Genomic DNA, 19,013 nt, shown 5'->3' on the forward strand with positions numbered 1-19,013 from the left:
GATAATCATATTTTCTGTGATCAAAAGTGCTTAATGGTTAATACTCGGCAAAGCGAAATTAAATTATATGTAACCAGAAGAATTTCCATCCCAATTTTTCACAAAACGAGAGTTTGAAAAAATGAAGGTTCCTGATGACCGAAGATATTTCAGACGTAAGAAACACACCATTCCATAAGAATGTAAAATTGAGCAATTTTCAATAGCAAGATCTGTGTATTGTTCATTTTTCATATGATCAACGCGGTAAATCGCTTCTCCACGATTTGCGCAACACTTGCTGAAATTTGATGAAATCAATATTAGTTTTTTTCCAAATTTGAAAAATGGAAATCGCCTCCATGAATGAGCTCTTCATTTTCAATTGCGCTTATTCAGTCAAATAAACTATAACGAATATTGATTGATGCACCATGTGTAGAAGCGGCAATTATACTCTCAGATTCTTGTGGGTGTGTGTTTCCCGCTTATACCACAAAAATAAAAGTTCTCCCGTATCAAGAAGGTTTTTTCTCCCTGGCTGCATTATACTGTTTCTTGATCCAAAAACACTATCACTACTTAAATAACTGCTGTCACTTCACTATGGGAACAAGATTCAGAAATTTTGCATTTTCTGGGATGTTCGTTTTGTAAAAATATACGCAATTTCACTTGTAATATGATAATAAGAATGATTCTTGTATATGTTGAAATAAACTCTGACAGTTCATTTCACAACCAAAAAAATTGTGCAGTATTGTGCTTCTCAATAGTGCTATTGAACATGTTTTTTATAAAATAAAAATAAGTATAATGAAAGCTCAATAAACATTTTTTGCTTTGATCAAAAATAATATTCAAATTTCTTTATTGTTTAATAATTTTTTGTAAAGAAGAATTTCACAATTATCAAACAAACTTTCATGGAAAAGTTTGTTTGATAATTGTGAAATTCTTCTTTTCAAAAAATTATTTAAACAATAAATTATGTTTCTGTTTTCTTATCAAAATTAAAATTTCATTTTTGTTATGAATTATTGTTTTATTTGCTTAAACTATTCTGTAACTGCTGATATATAAAATGTTCATAGTTTGTATGGATTCTTTTTCTAGTTAAAAATTGAGATTCGTTAATGAATCAAATTTTTATTTGATAATAATTTTTCATTGCACAGAATGCAACTGGAATTTCAATTAATGCAAAGAATCCTCCCACAAGTTTGATAAAGATGTTAAACACGCAAATCAAACGGTTTTTATCTATCTTTCATTTAAATGCTATATTATTCTATTAAAATGTTAAATTTCTATTTTTAAGCTTAGAAAGTTTGCTGCATATTTCAGAGCACATTTTGTGAAATATCCTACAATACGGGACTGCGAAACAGACTCTTTAGAAGAAGAAATGGATATTCAGCTGAATGATGTGAAATACCAGAGTGAGACGCTATTTGTATCTTCTGCTGATAAAAACTGGGAAGACAGCAAGCAATGCGGAGAGTTTCGTTTTCCTTGTGAGTCATTAGATGTTGGAATGCAATACATCATCCCTTCGCGCAATTCGTAGCTGTTGATATAAGGGGAAATGATCATCAATGGAGAAAGCAGTGCGTTGAATGTTATTGTGCGCTCCCTTGAATCTATTTCATCTGCTTTGGTTCATCTGAACTCAACAATTGTTAGTGACGAGGGAAGCATCATCACAACAACAGGGATTGTTCGGATTGAAAGATTGAAATTCAACTTTGATCAGTCATTTTCCTATTCAGGCGGTTCTCTTATCCATGAAACAAATGGTCAATTATCTCTTTCATTTGTTGATTTTTCTTCAGTTGGTGAGTCAAACAGCATTCTATCTGTCTCACTCAACTCATCATTGCTGAGCGTCGAAAATGGAATTGTGCATGTTGACAACTGCTCAATAACAATGCTATCATTCAAGAAATCATTGTTTCTGTTTTGTGGAGATGAAATATCATTGATAAATGTGAAGCTGGAACAGGTTGAATTAACAAGAAATGTTGTTGAGATTGGGCAATGTGGAAATGCTGTGCTGAATGGAATTGATGCCGATGGAGTGAAATTGTCTGAAGGTTGCATCATTTCGATTGACAGTTCGACTTCGGGAAGTGTTTCAGTTGGAAGCTCCTCATTCAAGAACTGCTCGAGAAATTCGTAAGGAGCTTCTGTTCTTAAAGTGTTTCTTCTTCTTCTTCTTCTTCTTCTTCTTCTTCTTCTTCTTCCTTTTCATCTTCCTCTTCCTCCTCTTCCTCCTCTTCTTTTTCATCATCATCTTCTTCTCCTTCTTCTTCTCCTCTTTCTTCTCCTGATTCATTAAACACTCCAATTTCACAACATTTCATTCCAATTTGTTCAAAACAATATTTGTCTTATTCTTCTTCACCTTCTTCACCTTCTTATTTTCTGTTATTTACTCAGAAATAAGCAAAAAGAAGACAAAACATTCTCAATGTTAACTATATATTTGTAACTTTCAAAAAAATTTTTGAAAGAGAATGAATGTGAAAAGAAACAAGTGATGGAAGGAGAATGAGGTTAATAGATGAAACAAAATCAAGTTAAGAAGAAAAATTGAAAACATAAAAATCGATAAGTGAAGAATAGAAGAGGAAAAATAGAAAGAGGAGTAGGAGGAAGAGGAAGAACAATTAGAAAAAGAATACGAAAAGGAGGATGTCAATGCCAATGAAGAACATAGCAAGGCTTTGCTATTAACTCCCTCCTCATGCCACCGTCTGCAGAAACCGCACCACTCGCTGCCCATCCTCCAAAGGAAAATCAAAGCAGATCGCCTTTTTTTGAGTCGTTCTTCCACAGCTTCAGCCGCAACAGCCCTCGCAGCAGCCGCACCATCTGGAACAACGCCTACCGCCATTCTTTCTTCTCCACCACCGATTGTATAATCTCCACTGGTAGCTTCAGCCCAATCCATTCCCCAGCCACCTTCGATACTGCATAAAGCTCCTGCTTTAAGTTGTCCAGTGTATCTTTCTGTCTTCATAATCTCATTGTTCAAAGACTGCAGATGAGGATTTCGCAGATCAGCTTCGTCACAAACATCCAGAAGCTGCTTCTATCCTGAAGTTCAGTAAAAACGCAGGAAACACAGATATTTCAGCAAATCTCTTCTCCGATTGTATCTCCTCAAGCAACCAAAAGACACTTCAATTTTTTCTCGATACAACTTCAAGCACCGTCAAGTTGTTAGGAAAACTGCATTTCACCTTCAATTTACTCCTTCCGGAACAGCTCTTCCCCAAACATCCTCGCCAACCACACAATTTATTTCTTCAATTTCAACAAGAATTTCTCCCCCAATCATATATAAATAAAGTCCACATGGACCTGCCTTGGAAGCACCACACCTTCCCACCCAGCGCTGCCATTGCCCAGGTCTGCCGCTATCTTGTCTCTAAATATTCCCTGGATCATCGACAGCGTCCGCGCCAGCTTCTGTCGCAGCCCGGTCTTTAGCGGCATCAGCAGCATCTGCATCGGAACTGACGACCTCCGCGTTTGTGGCAACCGAAACGCATGCATCGCTTCGTATTCCACATGCACCATCAAAACAGAGACCGTTTTTATCGGATGCTCCATCATCATCTGTACTTCCAGTAAAGATTTACCACCTGTATCAGATTTCTCAACCCCGTTACACTCAACAACTTCACAATCCACTCCGACTCTTCACAGTCTCTGCGGTTAGTCTTCTGCTTAAGAAGCGTATGCAGCCGCTGCACAACACTCGTCTTCCCTTCCTTTTTGTTTACTTCTATTGGTACTTCTGTTGACATCCAATCTTCGTCCTTTCTCTTTGGTTCTTTTCACTGCAACACCTGAATCTCACACAGCGCACATGCATCTCTTTCTTCTTCATTTTCACCCTCCTCCGCTTCCTAATGTTCTCCGCCTCTGTTTCTGTTCCTCCTCCTTTTTATCCTCGACCCGTCCTTCGCACTGACCCATTTCTCCTCTGTCACACCTTCCCTTCCACTAACAAGTTTTCCACTCCCCGTCTTCTCTTCCAGCACCTTCACCTGCCCAGCCTGATATTCCATTGTCTCTTCATACAACACCTTCATTTTGATTATCTCATGCTTCTTTTGCGCAATCTCTGACTTCTGCTTCTCAATTGACTCCTTGAACAGCATCTTCTGCTTGCTTGTCGTCAGCACATGCACTTTTCACACAGCCCCAACGGCAGAATCAAGGAAATCAAAGATGGAACCGCCAGCCATACGCATAAATTAATGAAGAAGATATGGAAATTGTAACCCCCCAACCCACAAGTTTCCGCTTGCCATCCACGCTCACCACTCCTCTTTGCTGAGCCCAGCACTTCTTCTCCTTCACCTGCTTCACTTCTTTCACCTCTGTGTTGTGCTTCTCGCTCAGCTCTGGAATCTTCCTCTGATTCATCCCAGATGATCTTATCCTTCTCCTACAGCTGCTCTGCCAGCCCACTCATCCACTTCGCCTCCTTTTCCTTTCCAACTTCTTCTTCTTCTTATCTTTCTTCCGGCAAATTCAGCGCAATCGCTGTAGGCGACAGAACCAGCAGTTCCATCATTGCGCAGAAGAAGAAAAATAGAAAAGAAAACATCTAAATCAACCCGAAGAAGACTTAACATCTTACGGAACGCAGATGATGCAACTATTTGATACACAGAACGATTCCTTGGACAGATCCGAAATTTAATTCTCTTCTTGGCAATTATCGAATATGCCAGAGTTAACAACCAAATCGTCCATTCCTTGTTGTAGACTCGGCAGATTACACACTTCATTTTTATTTCAATATCAACAAAAAACTTTAATGAATCACAGCATCTTCAATTGCAGCAAACTCGTCTATCGTCTCTCTCTCTCTCTGTGTCCGAATTGAAAATAAACAATTTCCCATCAAATGTCAAACGCAAATTCTGCACAAGACTTTTCACTTTTCACTCATCTCTCTTCAATAAACAATCTCCTCTCTCTTTTTCTCCCACTTCTCTTCTCAACTCTCTCCTCCAAAACAGCCTCTCCCCAATAAACGTGACACACATCTCACCGTCCTATTGTATTATCCTCTTTACAATTGTCTTCCCCACAAACCCCTCCCACTCTACACGCATCTCCTTCTTCTCTCCAATCACTTTTATCATAATATGATTGTCCCGCTTGCTTCCAAACGAATAACAAAAACAAGCGTCACACTCCTTGGATGAGTATGTACACTATGCAAAAATTCATCATCCAAAATCTGTCCTTCCTCTTCCTCTTCTCTGAAATCTTCTCTCTCATCAACCAGCTTCTTCCTTTTTTCTCTTTCGTAACCTCCATTGAACTCCATGCCTCTGCCTGTCAACAACCTCATCTTCCTCAAAGTGCTCTACACTCAAGAAGGAGAGAATGAGAAATGAGTAATTACAGAAACTGATTAACAAGCAAACAAAAAAAAAAAAATAAAAAAGAAGAAGAAGCAAAAGCTTACGCAGAAGATGGTTACGAATCAGAACTAAAGACAAAGACTGATGCAAAATCAAAATCAACAGTTGTTACAAGCTGTGGAGAAGATGGTGAAGGGTAAGAAAGCCTTTACTCGCTCAGCAGCCAGCACGAATGCAGATGTCCATTCAGAAGCATTCATCTGTTTATTTGACAAGCTAAAGAACAAGGTCACATCAATCCGGTTTCACGCATAGCAACATGGTGATTGAGCTCGAGCCTGTCGATCAGCACACTTTCATTTACCATAAGATCTACACAGCAACCTTAAATAATTCAATCACTGGAATTTTATCTTGTTGAACTCTTTCTCTCGATTCGCAACTGGCTGCTCCGCTTCACTAGCATCACTAAAGGAGGCACACATGCAAGAAGAAGAAAAGGAGTGAGAGATGGATGGAGAGTATGCTTGTATGGATCGAGCAGCAGATGATGAAAGAGGAAATAATTTTGAATGTGTTCGTTGATCGAAAGAATTCACACAAACTGGAAATTGTCTAATTGCAAGCTGCAAGACACATCGCATCAGAAGGATTCAATTTTGCACAGAATGAAATATCTTTCAATCTCAATTAACGTGATCTTTTGGTCAAACTGCTCTGAAGGCACTTCAAATGCTCTTTTTGAATATCTTCCACAAAAAATGCCTGACAAAAAGAAGAAATCGAAGAAGAAAGCCAAAAGAGAAGACGAATACTGTGTATTATTTTTCCAAATGAATAGTTCCCAGAGGGAACAAGCTGTTTGAAGAAATTCAGTCGATTGTCAGACGCTCGTCTTGCATGTTGAACACAGGAAATGTTGCTTCATCGCTAAGAGCTTCTTCTTCTTCTTCTTTTATTAATTCTTCCTCTTCGTATTCTCTTTTTCCTTCATTTGAAATGAAATATGCAAAAAGAAGACAACACGTATCAAGATTATTGAAATGCTTGCTTAGAGCGATAAGTACTATGAAAGAAAATGAAGGTGATAATAATCAGGAAATGGAAGATGAAAAAAGGATGATTGACGGAACGGAAGGAAATGCAGAAAAAAAAACAATTTATTTCTCAAAGAATAAGCAAAAATTTGAAACGATATGATTGGAAGAAGAGGAAGAATGAGAAAAAGAAGATTTATGTGATGAAAATGGCAAAGCTGATGAAAATGTGGATAGATAAATTGAATGATCTATCTCTTCAAATGCACACTCAAAGGCTTTCTCACTCGGAACCTGTTTGTGTTGTGCTGAAGAAGCAGAAGCAGAAGATGTTGATGAAGCATGACAAGACGTATGCTTTTTCAACATCTTCATCTGTCAATTTATCGCTTTGCGAATTGCATCACGCGCTGCCGTCCTCAAGTGGCAGCCACAATCATATCGCATCTTCCACTTAATTTCAATTCATCTGCAGCCCTAACAGCTCCACCAGATATGCCAGCATACACTTCATCCGAAACAATGCCTGCAACACATCTTTTCTTCTCCACCTCCTATTTCTCAAAACCTTCACTCTCAGCTTCAGTCCAACCTCAATTTTACCTGTACGACTTCACCTACGATTCCTTCGAATATTTCTTTCAGACCGTTTCATCGAGCTCCAACTCTTTGCCTAATCAAATCGCTCTGAAATCAAACTGCATCTGAAGCACTTTCCAGTCAGCCACATTGTATTCATCCGGTTGGCTCAAGCGCATCGTGTGAAAGTTGTAACGATGACTCACATCCCCAGCACCGAATCAAATGATGGAAGACGCAACACAGACAACTAGAATACATCTAAAAAGATCCGCAGCTACAGCTATAGCTGCATTGGCAGCTGAAAGTTCAGAAAGAAAAAAGGTTCCATTTCATCATTCGCATCGCTTCAACAAGCCCCACAAAATGATGATGAGAATGTTTCTGTGATGAAATCGATGGATCTCCGCAGCATATCACATCAGATTCCATCTTCATCGTCTTTTTCCGATAAGCTGCTCCTCCGCTTCAATTATTCAGTTGAAACACTGAATACTGCTTGCCTGCACCAGCCTCCAGCCCCACCTTCACAAACCTCAGCCCACTCATCCCAAGCGCCTCCACAACCAGCGGCGCAATCGCTTCTTCCACCTTCCCCTGGTTCTCTTTGATTCTCTCCACAAACTCTCTGTGCGCTGTCGGATACCCGTTTTTCTCCTCGTTCCCATCACCTTCCTCTGCCTCTTCCCGCTCCTCCAGCACCGCCAGCACAATCTCCTCAGGCAACAGAACCACATTCTCCATCCTCAACCAAACCGCCTCCATTCTCTTCTCCACAATCTCCCACACTTCACATGCTGCAACCCTTCGCCCCATCACTTCATCACTTCATCTTCCAGCTTCACCACTACACGCATCGAATGTGGTGATAGTCATATCTGCAGCGACGGGTCAAACAGATCGTAAATCGACGGGAACGCAATCACATCTGCTGCCGCAAAGATCCGCTTGCTCCCCGACTTCGTGTTCACCGAAGCTGCAAGCGATGGAAGTGGCGCTATCAGCGGAACCGAAAGCATCTCCAAAAGCGCAACATCGTACGCACACACAACACCCCCACGCAACACCGCCTGACACATAAAAGCATGTCCCTCAAGGAGTCTGATGCTCTCTCAGCAACCGCTTCTCGATATCATCCATCGCTCCTGCCGATGTGTATGATGCCGCCACCTCCGATGCATCCGAAGGGTCAATCAAATGTGCTGATGACGAAGATGATGGCTGATCATCTCCTGCCGCTTTTTTCTCTGTGCTTCTCCTCCTCCGGAATTGCGAAGTTGATTGGAATGCTGATCCAATTTATGAAATTGAAGAAGACGTAGGCGCTGAGCGAAGAGACGACTGCTTAACTGGCTGCACAACAAGAAGTTTGATGAGACATTTCCTATAATGTCAGTCAGAAGTTCCACCCGAAGAGCTGATAGCATTCACATTTGTATCAGAATGGACGACCAGTTGAAAAAGCCTGCTTTTTTCGTACAATTTGAAAGGAATGAAGCAGGATATCTTTCGATAATGTGTCAATATAAAATGGAAGGGAGAAGGAAAAGGCACATTCTGAGGTGAAAGAAATTTGATGATACAAACTGTATGAATCAAAATAAGAGAAAAGATTGTTTATTAAAGTTTGTTATAAATGGTGATTTATTTTGAAAATAAACATATCTAACTTCAATTTTTTACAATAACATTAATAACTGCTCTGTATTAACAACTTTTTGAATTTCTATTAATTGCAACTTGGACATTATCGATGAAATTTTTTCATTTAATAATTTCTAATATAATTAATCAAACAAAAGCAAGAAAAAATCTATTTGTTTTATAAAACAGGAAAATAATTACTGTGGAGTCTCAATTCAAAAAATTAAAACATTTGAACGAACTGTTGAAATGAAAACAAAGTAATATGAACAATTTATTTAGTTGTTTCAAAAAACAAGAAAATAATACAAAATATCATTAAAATGATTATATAGCGAAAATAATATATGAAATCTATTTTAATAAAACGCAACATTTGGGAATAGGGTGACAAAACTCAATTGAATAATTCTCAGTAATAAATGATGGTTACGGAATGATCAACATTTTCTGATCATTTGTGATCTGATTTTCAGATCAATTAATATTTTGTGACTTTTCAAAAAAAATACCCAGATAAAAGCACAAATGACATATTTTTTTGAAAAAGTTTATTTTGAATAATTATCAAAAATTAAATGTGAGATCATTTTTTCTTCAAACTTTTTTTCCAATTCAAAAAACTTCTCCAGTACGAAAGAAGATGTATGAAAATGTTATCATTTCCATTCTGGTGAAATTTGATGAGTTGGAATGAAAATTTGATGGAAATAAACTTTATTCATTTTTACAAAAAAAAAAAAAAAAAAAAAAAAAAAAAAAAAAAAAAAAAAAAAAAAGTGTTTATGTTCATATTTAACTTGCAATTTCGATATGAAAAAACATAATCGAAAATCCATTTGTTCATTTTGAAAGAAACAGGATAATCTGTAAAAAATTATGTTTATTTCATCATATTTTGTGTTATCGTTTTGACCCATTATAATAAAATGAGAATCCCCCATTTCCTGATTTCTGTGTTTAGCAAGCATCAGACAAGAACAAAAACATCAAGCAAGTGCTGGCTGTTTGTTATTATTTTTGGTATGCATTGCGCATGCAACAACGATAATCTTGCCGATTGCGTTAATCCACTAATGGGATCAGTCTCACAGATTCTTGAACCTACGGTTCCAACCATCCATTTACCAAATGGAATGGTTCGACTAGTCCCTGTGAAAAGCGAATCAAACCCAGAATTGACGAGTTCATTTCCGCGTTTCCTTACCTCACATCGCGGTGCTTATGTTTTTGACATTGGATGCACGCAGCACCCATCTCTGGGCACTCAAGGATCATTCTCATTCGAGCACGACGAAGAAATCTTTCGACCTTATTTATACTCTGCTTATATAGTAGATGAAGAATTCGATCTGCGCGTTGCACCGTGCTATCAGTCTGCCATTTTCGAGATGACTTTTTCAGGAAACCATCAAAAGAGCATCACCATCAGAGGGAGTAGGGTATCAAAAATATCGGAAAACACCATTTCTGTTAGCGAGCGGGTCAATGTTGCTCATTACTTATATGGACAGGTTGATCCTCAACCACTTCAAATCGACATAGATGAATCACACATTGTTCTGAAATACGGCGAAGATGTTAAAAAGGTTAGCTTACGTTGTGGGATATCTTTGATCAGCGCAGAGCAAGCAAAGACAAATCTTGAACGTGAAATCAAAACTTTTGATCTGGATGCTGTTGCTGCTTTTGGTAAGGAAGAATGGAATAAAGCTTTGGGGAAAATAAAAGTTGTAGGGGGAACCGAACAAGATAGGGCTGTGCTTTACACATCAATGTATCGAATATGCGAGCGCATGGTGTGCATTTCCGAAGACGGAAAGTATTATTCTGGATTTGATGGAAACATACACGAAGATAAAGGAGTTCATTTTTATACTGACGATTGGATTTGGGACACTTTTCGCGGAGCGCATCCATTGCGCGTGCTGATTGAAAGTAAAAAAGAAAATGACATGATTTATTCTTATTTGAGAATGGCAGAGCAGTCAGATGATGGATGGCTTCCTACATTTCCAGAGGTGAATGGTGATTCACACAGAATGAATGGCAAGCATTGCATCGCAATGATGTGGGATGCGTACTGCAAAGGAATGTGCGGCTTCAACCTTACCGAAGCGTTTTTGGTCTCAAACAAGACTCAGATGGAGGCTACTCTTATTCCATGGAAAAGGCAAAGCAGGACTGATCTTGATGCATTCTTTGCAGAGAACGACTATTATCCAGGTTTGAGGGAGGATGAAAGCGAAACTTGTTGGGAGGTAGGAGATGAATTGAGACAATGTGTAGCTATTTCTCAAGCAGCGTCTTATGACAACTGGTGTATTGCTCAGATGGCAAAAGCTTTAGGAAGTGATTACAAGAAGGAGTATCGCATTTTCATGCGCCGTGCATTCAATTACAGGGCGCTATTCAAACCAGACACGAAGTTCTTCCATCCGCGCGATAAAGAAGGGAGGTGGATAATGCCATTTGACTACCGCATGTCTGGCGGGTACGGCGGTCGGATGTACTACGATGAAAACAACGGATGGACTTACCGCTGGGATGTGCAACATGCTCCAGCTGATTTGGTTTCATTGATGGGCGGAGATGCTTCTTTTGCGGATGCAATGGATTCAATGTTTAAAGAGCCCTTGGGAACATCTCGGCCAAACTTCTGGGGTCAGTGGCCAGATCAGACGGCGAACGTGGGGCAATTTACAATGGCAAATGAGTGTTCAATGCATATACCATGGTATTATAATCACGCCTTGCATCCATGGAAGACGCAGAAAATGGTTCACTGCATGCTGAAGGAGTGGTTCCGAAACGACATCATGGGCGTTCCAGGAGATGAAGATGGAGGTGGACTTTCTGCGTTTGCTGTGTTTTCTTCTATTGGCTTTTATCCTTTCACTCCGGGAATTCCTGCATATCTAATTGGCTCTCCTTTGTTTGAAGAAGTTCAGGTCAAAATGGAAAACGGAAAAACATTCACCATTAAAGCTGAAGGAGTTTCCGAATATAACAAATATATACAGAGCGCGACTCTTAATGGAAAGACATACAATAAATGCTTTATCTCTCATTGGGATGTAGTGAAAGGCTCAACGCTCGTTTTAAAGATGGGTGATAAACCAAACAAAAACTGGGGGATAGAAGAGCGTCCACCATCTTCGGAACAACTAAGTTGAAATTATAAAATAAAATGAATTTTTGTTTGTAAATATTATATTATTGCTTTTTATGTTTGTTGATGCAATTTTGTGGTAATTACCATCTTATTGCATAAGTAATATTGCATTTATGAGGAAAATATAAAAAAACAATGAAAGTTGAACTTTTATTTAAGAAATGAATTGCTCGCTATTGATGTTTTCAAAAATATCAAGTCAAAAAGATGCAGTTTGAAAAGAACACAACCAAAATAAATCAGTTTACGATGAAAGAGATGTAATATCAGAATCTCCTTGATCAATGCAGCACAAAGTTCCAACACGGAAGTATTTTCCGCAGGCTGTTCCCAAAGTAACATTGGCTGAAGAATAAAAAAATGTTTTCACAAATTCACAAGAACAAATTTCATTATTAAACAAAATGAATGATATAAAATTAATTTCATCAAACTTCCATTATAATGATGAACTGAGATGCGGGCGAGCATTGCATAATATTCAATTTCAGCTTTGCGCAGGGGTGGAATGTTGCTGCTGATCAAAACAACTTTTGCTGTAATAAAAAAATAGATCATATGCATGTGCGTTATAATTCAAACAGCATATTAAAAATCACATAAATCCATATATTATATGTTTTTCTGTTGAGCAAAAATAAAAGATAAAAGCAAACCTTTTCCCTTCCTGATTGTGTCAAGAGTTTGCTTGTATCCAAGGACATATTTTCCACTCTTTATCATAAGAGCAATTTTTGAGTTGATACCCTCCTGTTGACGTTTCTACAAAAACCAGAAATAGATTTGTAACAAAACAAAGTGTAAAAAAGAAATAAATGACTTTTTCAAATGACGTACTGTTTTAACTACTTGCGACATGAATGCCTAATCGAAAAGCAAAAAAATTAGCTCGTTATACTTATTAATAACATCAAATAACAGACTTTTTAGCGAGCAAAAATGATCTGATTGACCAGTTATGGTTCTTCCCATTTATTAGAAGTGTTATTCTGAGATAATACTTCTCTTGCTTAATTAGGGTTAAAAGTTACTAATAATTAAGCAGGTTATTTTTTTAAAAATTAATAAAATCCACTTCATCCGAAAAAACTATTTTTAACACAGATGGTATCACTTCGAAGCATTTCAATAAAGCAAATTACAATTGATGACTACGTCGGATTTCCTGGTTTGTTATTCATTTTTTCGTATAAAAACATGCATGCTATTAAACAATTCATTCTCTCATCGTAGATAAAGATGTTTACACAATTGAGATTTGCTCATTGGGATTGTCAATTCAAGAAAGAGAAGTCACGAAGGAAACTAGTATTAAGTACAAAGAACCCAGAGAACTTCCATTTGATACGGACCCAGATTTTCCGTTAGAAGTTAAAATTTGGAACGAAAGAACAAACAGCATCATTGGAACTCCAATTCGACTTACATATGAATACATGCTATTTTGCAATACTTCCGTAACCATCCCGCTCACGAGCCTTGGAGCAGGACTTACAATCAACTTTACTATTCAAAAGCCAACAGAAAAATGTATTATTGATGTGTGCATTGTTTTCTCAAAAGTATTTTTTATTTATTTAAAAATTTTTGACAAATTAAAAGAATCTTGTAATTGCTCCAGTTGCCATGGGAAAAGAAGTTGAAATGACTGCAATGCCGCAAACAAATACTCAACAGCAGGTCAATGATAGCCTTAAACAGAGAATTCGTGAAAAGCATGCTGAATGGGAAGAAAAGCAACGTACGATGAAGGTTTCAAACGTTGAACATCTATATCGGCTGTTTTCATCAGCAGAACCAGCACACATTCTTCCAGTTTCTGCGATGATCCGGATGAGTGATGGGTGTGTAGGAAAGTCGCTGCAAGGGATGATTGAATGGAGCGGGTTGAGTGTCCGCGGAGAAGGGCAAGGTGTGAAACCGAGTATTGTCACAGCGCCATTTGTTGAAAAAGACTGGGGTGGTGATCGGCTCACGCAAGATGCAGAAGACGAAGACGGATGGCAGATGTTCGACCCCGAAAACGAAGAGAGCGAAGGAGACGAGAACGAAGAAGGGAAGGATTCAGACGACAACAAAGAGGAAAACAAGCTTGATGACACCAAGCGGAACAAGAGAAAAGGAGTGGACGAGCTGGGAATCGACAGCATGACCGACGACGAAGAGGACTCGGAGCGGTCGAGCGACTCGGACGACGACGAGATGGAAGGCGGACTTGTTCCGCGGGGAATGGGAGGAGGGATTGGGGGCACCTCATTTGGCGATATCGATGGGCTGCTGTCGATTGGGCTGCGTGTGTGGATGGTGAAGAGCGGGGTGAGGGGCAAAGCAGGAGACGTGGGCGTGTCGGAGGTGTTTGTGTCAGATGCTGCCCTGACGCGGATGGTGGAGAACACCCGCGAGCAGATCTGGGTGGGGCTGTTCAGCAAAGGCGAGTGCTTCATCCTGAAGCGGACGGAGGTGCTTCTGGTGCCTGCGTCGGCTGATTCAGAGGGCACGCATTCAGCGATGATGCGGGTGATGAAGAGCAAAGGGAAGAAGAAGCGTGGAGACGACGAAGAGGACGAGCGGATGGACTTGGAGGAGGCGAACATGAGAGGAAGAGACGGATTCAGAGAGCTTTTGGAGTGCAGCATGTCGAGCGATGGGTTGGAGGTGATGAGCAAAGTGAAAGGGGAGCGAGCAGAGAAGATGCAGGCGTTCTGCAACAGACGGTGCCTGCTGTCTGCAATCGATGAGGATGCGTTGGAGGAGGAAGGCAGAGACAAAGAAAGAACAGCCGGGAGCGAAGAGCTGTCTGTTGTGAAGCGGAAGGGGAAGCGGAGCCGGGGTCTGGATGAAGTGTGTGTGTGCAGACTGAGTGGAGCAGGAGACACGCTGAATGGAGTGACACTTGGCGTCCATTCACGCATCCACTTTTGGGTGGGCACATCTCAACAGGAGAGTCTGGGCGTGATGGGCGCAGACGCCTCGACAGCCCTGGCAAATGACCTTGGTGGTGGTGTAGATGATCCCTTCAGAGAGAACCAAGGAAGTGAGTCATCTCTCTTCCACTCGCTGTTCGGGCTCCCTGCACAGCCAGCACCGTCACTCGCGCAGCTGAAGGAGATGGATGTGATCGGCTCGTCAGCCCCTGCTCCTTCTCTTTCTTCTTCTCGCTCGTCGCGTTCTGTCCCATCGACTGTGCCTTCTGTTGCGGACACGCTTCCGTCGTCCATTCGCGACCTGATCAGCTCGCATGCAGGGCTGCCTGCGCTGTTTGCGATCCAAGGGCAGTCAGTTGTGGAGGTGTCGCCAGAGGTGTCTTCAGTGGCGTATGGGGCGAACTATGTGCTTGTGACAACTCCGCCGGTGCGGGTGATTGTGGCGCTGCTGTGGACGATGGAGGACGAGGCGAGGTATATGGACACTTTGTGTGCGATGGAGAAGAAGACGACGAGGAAGCTGAAGAAGGCGTGGAAGAAGCAGAGGCTGGAGGAGAAGAAGCTGAAGAAGCAGAAGAAATTGAAGAAGAAAGGGAAGAAAGGGAAAGGGAAGAAAGAAGGAGAGGAAGGAGAGGACGAGAAGAAAGACGAAGATAAAGGCGATTCAGATGCAGAAGAAGAATCAGATGGAAGCAGCAGCAGCAACAGCGATGATGATGATGACGACGAGGAAGAATCAGAAGAGTCAGAAGACAGCGAAGAGGAGGAGAAGAAAGAAGAGGAAGGGAAGAAGATGCTGTGGAATGAGGCGAAGATGGTGCATGCGCCAGGGACGATGCATCCGAAGATGACAACACCAGCGTTTGCAGGGCACACCTTCAACACGACCTCAGAAGCAGCCATCTTTCTGTACAACGAAATCACAAAGAGGACAATAGAGACGATGGATGCTGTGCGCTCGCAGGTTCCGTCTTCTCGTGATGATGACAGCGAAATGCTTGCATTCTTCCTGTCTTCTTCTGCCTCTTTCTCTCTTGCCTCCCTTGTAGACATCACTCGCGACGCCATCTCTGTCATCTGCTTCCCAACCCTGGCGACAGACCCAGTTGTGAACGAGTTCTGGGACAACCTCGGAGCCTCGACTGTTCCCCAATCCATTCCACACACCCTTCCCAACGGTGCTCTCCCGCTCCAGAAGAACCTCAGAGCATACCTGCTGAAGCAGCAGAAGAACATCTCTGCTTCTTCGGGTGGTTCCTCTTCTGGCGGATCGTCTGTTGCAGCAGGCGCGTCTCAGTCTGCAGTGTCTTCGTCTTCGTCTGTCGGTCCGGGTTCTTCGGCCGTACAGTCTTCAGCTTCATCTGCTTCTGCTTCTGTTTCAATTGCTTCATCGTCGTCATCATCATCTTCTTCATCAACAACTTCTGATATAACATCTTCTTCTTCTTCTTCTGCTGCTGCTTCTTCCTCTTTGGCTGCTTCTGCTCCTGTTGCTGTGCAAGCACCTAATCATTTGCCTCGCTCAGGTGTCATCGGTGGCTTGCGTATCATCACCCTCACACCTTCTGGCTCATCCCCATCAGATTCATCTGCATCTTCATCCAATCCATCCACTCCTTCTGTCATTTCTTCTGCTGCTTCATCATCTTCCTCTTCTTCCTCCTCATCTTCTTCCTCTTCTTCCTCTAAGAGCTTTGGATGTGTGATTCGTGAGCAGACTCTGGCAGATGTCTCAAAAGGGCTGTGCCTGTCGTGGCTGATGAACAAAGTTCCTCTGAATGGCGCAGTCATCGTGGCAATGGGCTGCCGGGTGTGGGTGGTGTATGGGAAAGAATGCAGCAAGGAGCTGAAGCAGCGTGCGAGGAGGAGGGCGAAGCGGATCAGGATCAGCCGGTTTGTGCTGTTCCCGTCGGTGGAGATGGTGGAGGCAGGGCTGAAGAAGATGAGGGAGGAGGAAGAGGCAGAGGAGAACGAGGATGAGACAGACAGCAGTGACGATGGGATGTCGCTGAAGGAGAGCGGGAAGGAGGAGTCGATTGATGCAGAGGAGCAAGGGGAGAAGAAGAAGGAAGGAGAGGATGAGGATACTGAGGGAGAAGAGAAGAAGAAGAAGGAGAAGAAAGATAAAAAGGACAAAAAGGAGAAGAAAAGGAGAAGTGGTGAAGGAGCATCAGCCAGTGTGCAGACAGAGGAAGAAGACGATGGTGATGATGAAGCAAATTCGACAGAGGAAGAGATGGATGCAGCAGCCGAAGATGCGCTGGCAGACATTTCGTCAGACTCAGAAAGCGGAGAGGAAGAGTTTGACATGGCAAAAGGTGCTCTTGGCGATGGAGACGAGGCAGCAGCAGCAGAAAAGAAGAAAGAAAGAAGAAGGCTGAGGCTGTCTCGGCAGAATGCGCTGCTTCCACCAGAAATTGTGAGAGGTGTGCTGGGCGAGCTGGATCAGGGCATTCTGAAGAAGATGAAGGATTTGGAGTGGGAGAAAGAAGACAGAGGGGACGGCGGGGCGAAGCGGCGGAGGTCGAAAGAGGAGATTGAGCTGGCGAAGCAGCGTGTGATGTTTGAGGCGTTTGTGAGGGGACTGTCAAACTGCCATGTGTTTCTGAGAGTGCTCTTTGGGGAGACGCGCCGGGCGTCTGTGCTGGACTCGACACGCGACTGGACAGACAAGGCAGCAGCGAGGGCGCTTTCTGTGAGGTTTTTGGGGGTGGGCACGCCAGCTGTGGCACTCCACGATGCGAATACAGTGTCAATGTCACTCACAATGCTGCTGCCTCAGGCAACGCAGCATAGGAAGGACAGGGAGAAGGAGAAGAAGAAGGAGAAAAAGAAGGATAAGGAGAAGAAGAAGGATAAGGAAGAGAAGAAGGAGAAGAAGGAGAAAAAGAAAAAAAAGTAAAATAATAAAAAAAATCAATAAATAAAAAATATACACCTTTCCTTTTTAAAAAACTATTATATTTTTTTGTTTTTTTTTTTTTTCATTTTTTCAGTTGGCCTTCTTGGTCTGTGTTTCTTATTACGGTTGTTTGTATTGTGTGTATGATATTTTATTAATTGTATTTGATATTACTTTTATTTCAGCATATCACCATTTTTTGGAAAATTTTCTTTGATGAATTATATTCTCTAAATTTAAAATTAATTGTGATATATAAGCAAATGAAAAACTTTTGAATAATTTTTGAGTCCACTTGCATTTGATTGGTTATTGTTAAACAATGGTTGTTTTTTAAAAGATTGAAAAAGATAAACTTTTTAAATAGAAATAAAGATGAAGTTATGTTCAAGATCATCGATTCGAAAGATCTTTTTTTATTAGCAATCACATGTCAAAAGGAATTCAAATACCACCAGAACAATTTCAAGAAATACAGAAGCTTGGAATTCAAGTGTGCTTGGAAAACAATTCCTTTTAAGAAGGATCTTTTCTTTTTATTTAGATCAGTCAAATTAACATGGAAATAAACCAAACCGCAGCTAAACTGTGGTACCATGGAAAAGAAGTTAAAAAATCAAACATTGTTTTGAAGGAAATTTCACAAATTCCAGATGGAGTGACAATGTATCGTGCTGTGGGAAGAATGTTTGTTTATTTTTAAAATTTGTCAATTTATAAATGACTAATATTTTATATTTTGATTTTCCATGTGATAGGTTTTTGCATACACCACAGAAACTTGTTAAAGAACAGTTAGAAAACAAGATTACAGAGGACGAAAAAGAAGTTAGCTCACTTGACGTATGCAACTATTTGTATTTTGTTTTTTACGTGCTTTTAATCTGCAATTATTCATATATTTATCATTTAAGCAAAAACAACAATATCTTACAAAACAAAAGACAGAAATGGAAAAAAGTTTGAGGGAGTTAGTTGCAATGATCACAAAGTAAATATTTTTGTTGTCTCTTGTAAACCTCATCTCAAAAAAGATAAAGTGAGCATCCTGTTTTCATAACATATGATTTTATTGTTGTCAAAAGGCTCTTAGCACTTCACAATTTCTTCTTAACGACACAGTATTTTTTGAAAAATACATCTCACTTTCTAACGTCATATTCGTTCATAATACCAAATTTTCCTGCCAAATGATTATTTTTTTCCATGCAAAACATCATTTTAAACAGTTTTCTATTTTTTTCATTTTTAATGAAAGCCACGAATGAATGAACATGGTTTGTTGCTCCAACACACAAATAAATTCATGAAAAATTGGACACCTGAATCATTTGCATTCAAATTGAACACACAATTCTCATAATTATGAATAATAAA

The 19,013-nt window shown here is 40.5% G+C and overlaps 10 protein-coding genes across 10 annotated transcripts; 5 read left to right on the top strand and 5 right to left on the bottom strand.

Moving 5' to 3' along the window:
• Positions 1–1,179: 1,179 nt before the first annotated feature.
• MONOS_5148 (uncharacterized protein) lies at positions 1,180–1,549 on the top strand (the record flags this gene model as incomplete). Its single annotated transcript, XM_067875271.1, has 2 exons — positions 1,180–1,200; positions 1,301–1,549. The coding sequence occupies 2 exons, from the start codon at positions 1,180–1,182 to the stop codon at positions 1,547–1,549; spliced, it is 270 nt and encodes an 89-aa protein (XP_067725738.1).
• An 18-nt stretch (positions 1,550–1,567) lies between these two features.
• On the top strand, positions 1,568–2,161 carry MONOS_5149 (uncharacterized protein; the record flags this gene model as incomplete). Its single annotated transcript, XM_067875272.1, has 1 exon — positions 1,568–2,161. The coding sequence occupies one exon, from the start codon at positions 1,568–1,570 to the stop codon at positions 2,159–2,161; it is 594 nt and encodes a 197-aa protein (XP_067725739.1).
• Positions 2,162–3,321: 1,160 nt separating this feature from the next.
• On the bottom strand, positions 3,322–3,567 carry MONOS_5150 (uncharacterized protein; the record flags this gene model as incomplete). The annotated part of the gene is made up of 1 exon (XM_067875274.1): positions 3,322–3,567. The coding sequence occupies one exon, from the start codon at positions 3,565–3,567 to the stop codon at positions 3,322–3,324; it is 246 nt and encodes an 81-aa protein (XP_067725740.1).
• A 332-nt stretch (positions 3,568–3,899) lies between these two features.
• On the bottom strand, positions 3,900–4,422 carry MONOS_5151 (uncharacterized protein; the record flags this gene model as incomplete). Its single annotated transcript, XM_067875275.1, has 2 exons — positions 3,900–4,164; positions 4,244–4,422. 2 exons carry the CDS (start codon positions 4,420–4,422, stop codon positions 3,900–3,902), a joined length of 444 nt encoding a protein of 147 aa, XP_067725741.1.
• Positions 4,423–7,459: 3,037 nt separating this feature from the next.
• On the bottom strand, positions 7,460–7,807 carry MONOS_5152 (uncharacterized protein; the record flags this gene model as incomplete). Its single annotated transcript, XM_067875276.1, has 1 exon — positions 7,460–7,807. The coding sequence occupies one exon, from the start codon at positions 7,805–7,807 to the stop codon at positions 7,460–7,462; it is 348 nt and encodes a 115-aa protein (XP_067725742.1).
• A 56-nt stretch (positions 7,808–7,863) lies between these two features.
• Positions 7,864–8,070, bottom strand: MONOS_5153 (uncharacterized protein; the record flags this gene model as incomplete). Its single annotated transcript, XM_067875277.1, has 1 exon — positions 7,864–8,070. The coding sequence occupies one exon, from the start codon at positions 8,068–8,070 to the stop codon at positions 7,864–7,866; it is 207 nt and encodes a 68-aa protein (XP_067725743.1).
• Positions 8,071–9,556: 1,486 nt separating this feature from the next.
• Positions 9,557–11,963, top strand: MONOS_5154 (putative glycoside hydrolase family 92 protein). The gene has a single exon (XM_067875278.1). It carries the CDS (start codon positions 9,565–9,567, stop codon positions 11,809–11,811), a length of 2,247 nt encoding a protein of 748 aa, XP_067725744.1. The 5' UTR covers positions 9,557–9,564; the 3' UTR covers positions 11,812–11,963.
• Positions 11,938–12,770, bottom strand: MONOS_5155 (putative 60S ribosomal protein RPL30). Its single transcript, XM_067875279.1, has 5 exons — positions 12,734–12,770; positions 12,648–12,674; positions 12,467–12,572; positions 12,245–12,346; positions 11,938–12,155 (listed from the first exon to the last, which is right to left on the bottom strand). Exons 2-5 carry the CDS (start codon positions 12,666–12,668, stop codon positions 12,055–12,057), a joined length of 330 nt encoding a protein of 109 aa, XP_067725745.1. The 5' UTR covers positions 12,669–12,674; positions 12,734–12,770; the 3' UTR covers positions 11,938–12,054.
• Positions 12,771–12,890: 120 nt separating this feature from the next.
• Positions 12,891–17,907, top strand: MONOS_5156 (uncharacterized protein). Its single transcript, XM_067875280.1, has 3 exons — positions 12,891–12,978; positions 13,044–13,351; positions 13,413–17,907. The coding sequence occupies exons 1-3, from the start codon at positions 12,915–12,917 to the stop codon at positions 17,634–17,636; spliced, it is 4,596 nt and encodes a 1,531-aa protein (XP_067725746.1). The 5' UTR covers positions 12,891–12,914; the 3' UTR covers positions 17,637–17,907.
• A 118-nt stretch (positions 17,908–18,025) lies between these two features.
• On the top strand, positions 18,026–18,827 carry MONOS_5157 (putative Prefoldin subunit). The gene is made up of 4 exons (XM_067875281.1): positions 18,026–18,129; positions 18,181–18,323; positions 18,395–18,479; positions 18,551–18,827. Exons 1-4 carry the CDS (start codon positions 18,067–18,069, stop codon positions 18,629–18,631), a joined length of 372 nt encoding a protein of 123 aa, XP_067725747.1. The 5' UTR covers positions 18,026–18,066; the 3' UTR covers positions 18,632–18,827.
• The last annotated feature ends 186 nt before the right edge of the window (positions 18,828–19,013 follow it).

The sequence above is a fragment of the Monocercomonoides exilis genome (assembly GCF_001643675.1).
Source record: "Monocercomonoides exilis strain PA203 chromosome Unknown scaffold28-1221067, whole genome shotgun sequence".
Classification (NCBI taxonomy): Eukaryota; Preaxostyla; order Oxymonadida; family Polymastigidae; genus Monocercomonoides; species Monocercomonoides exilis.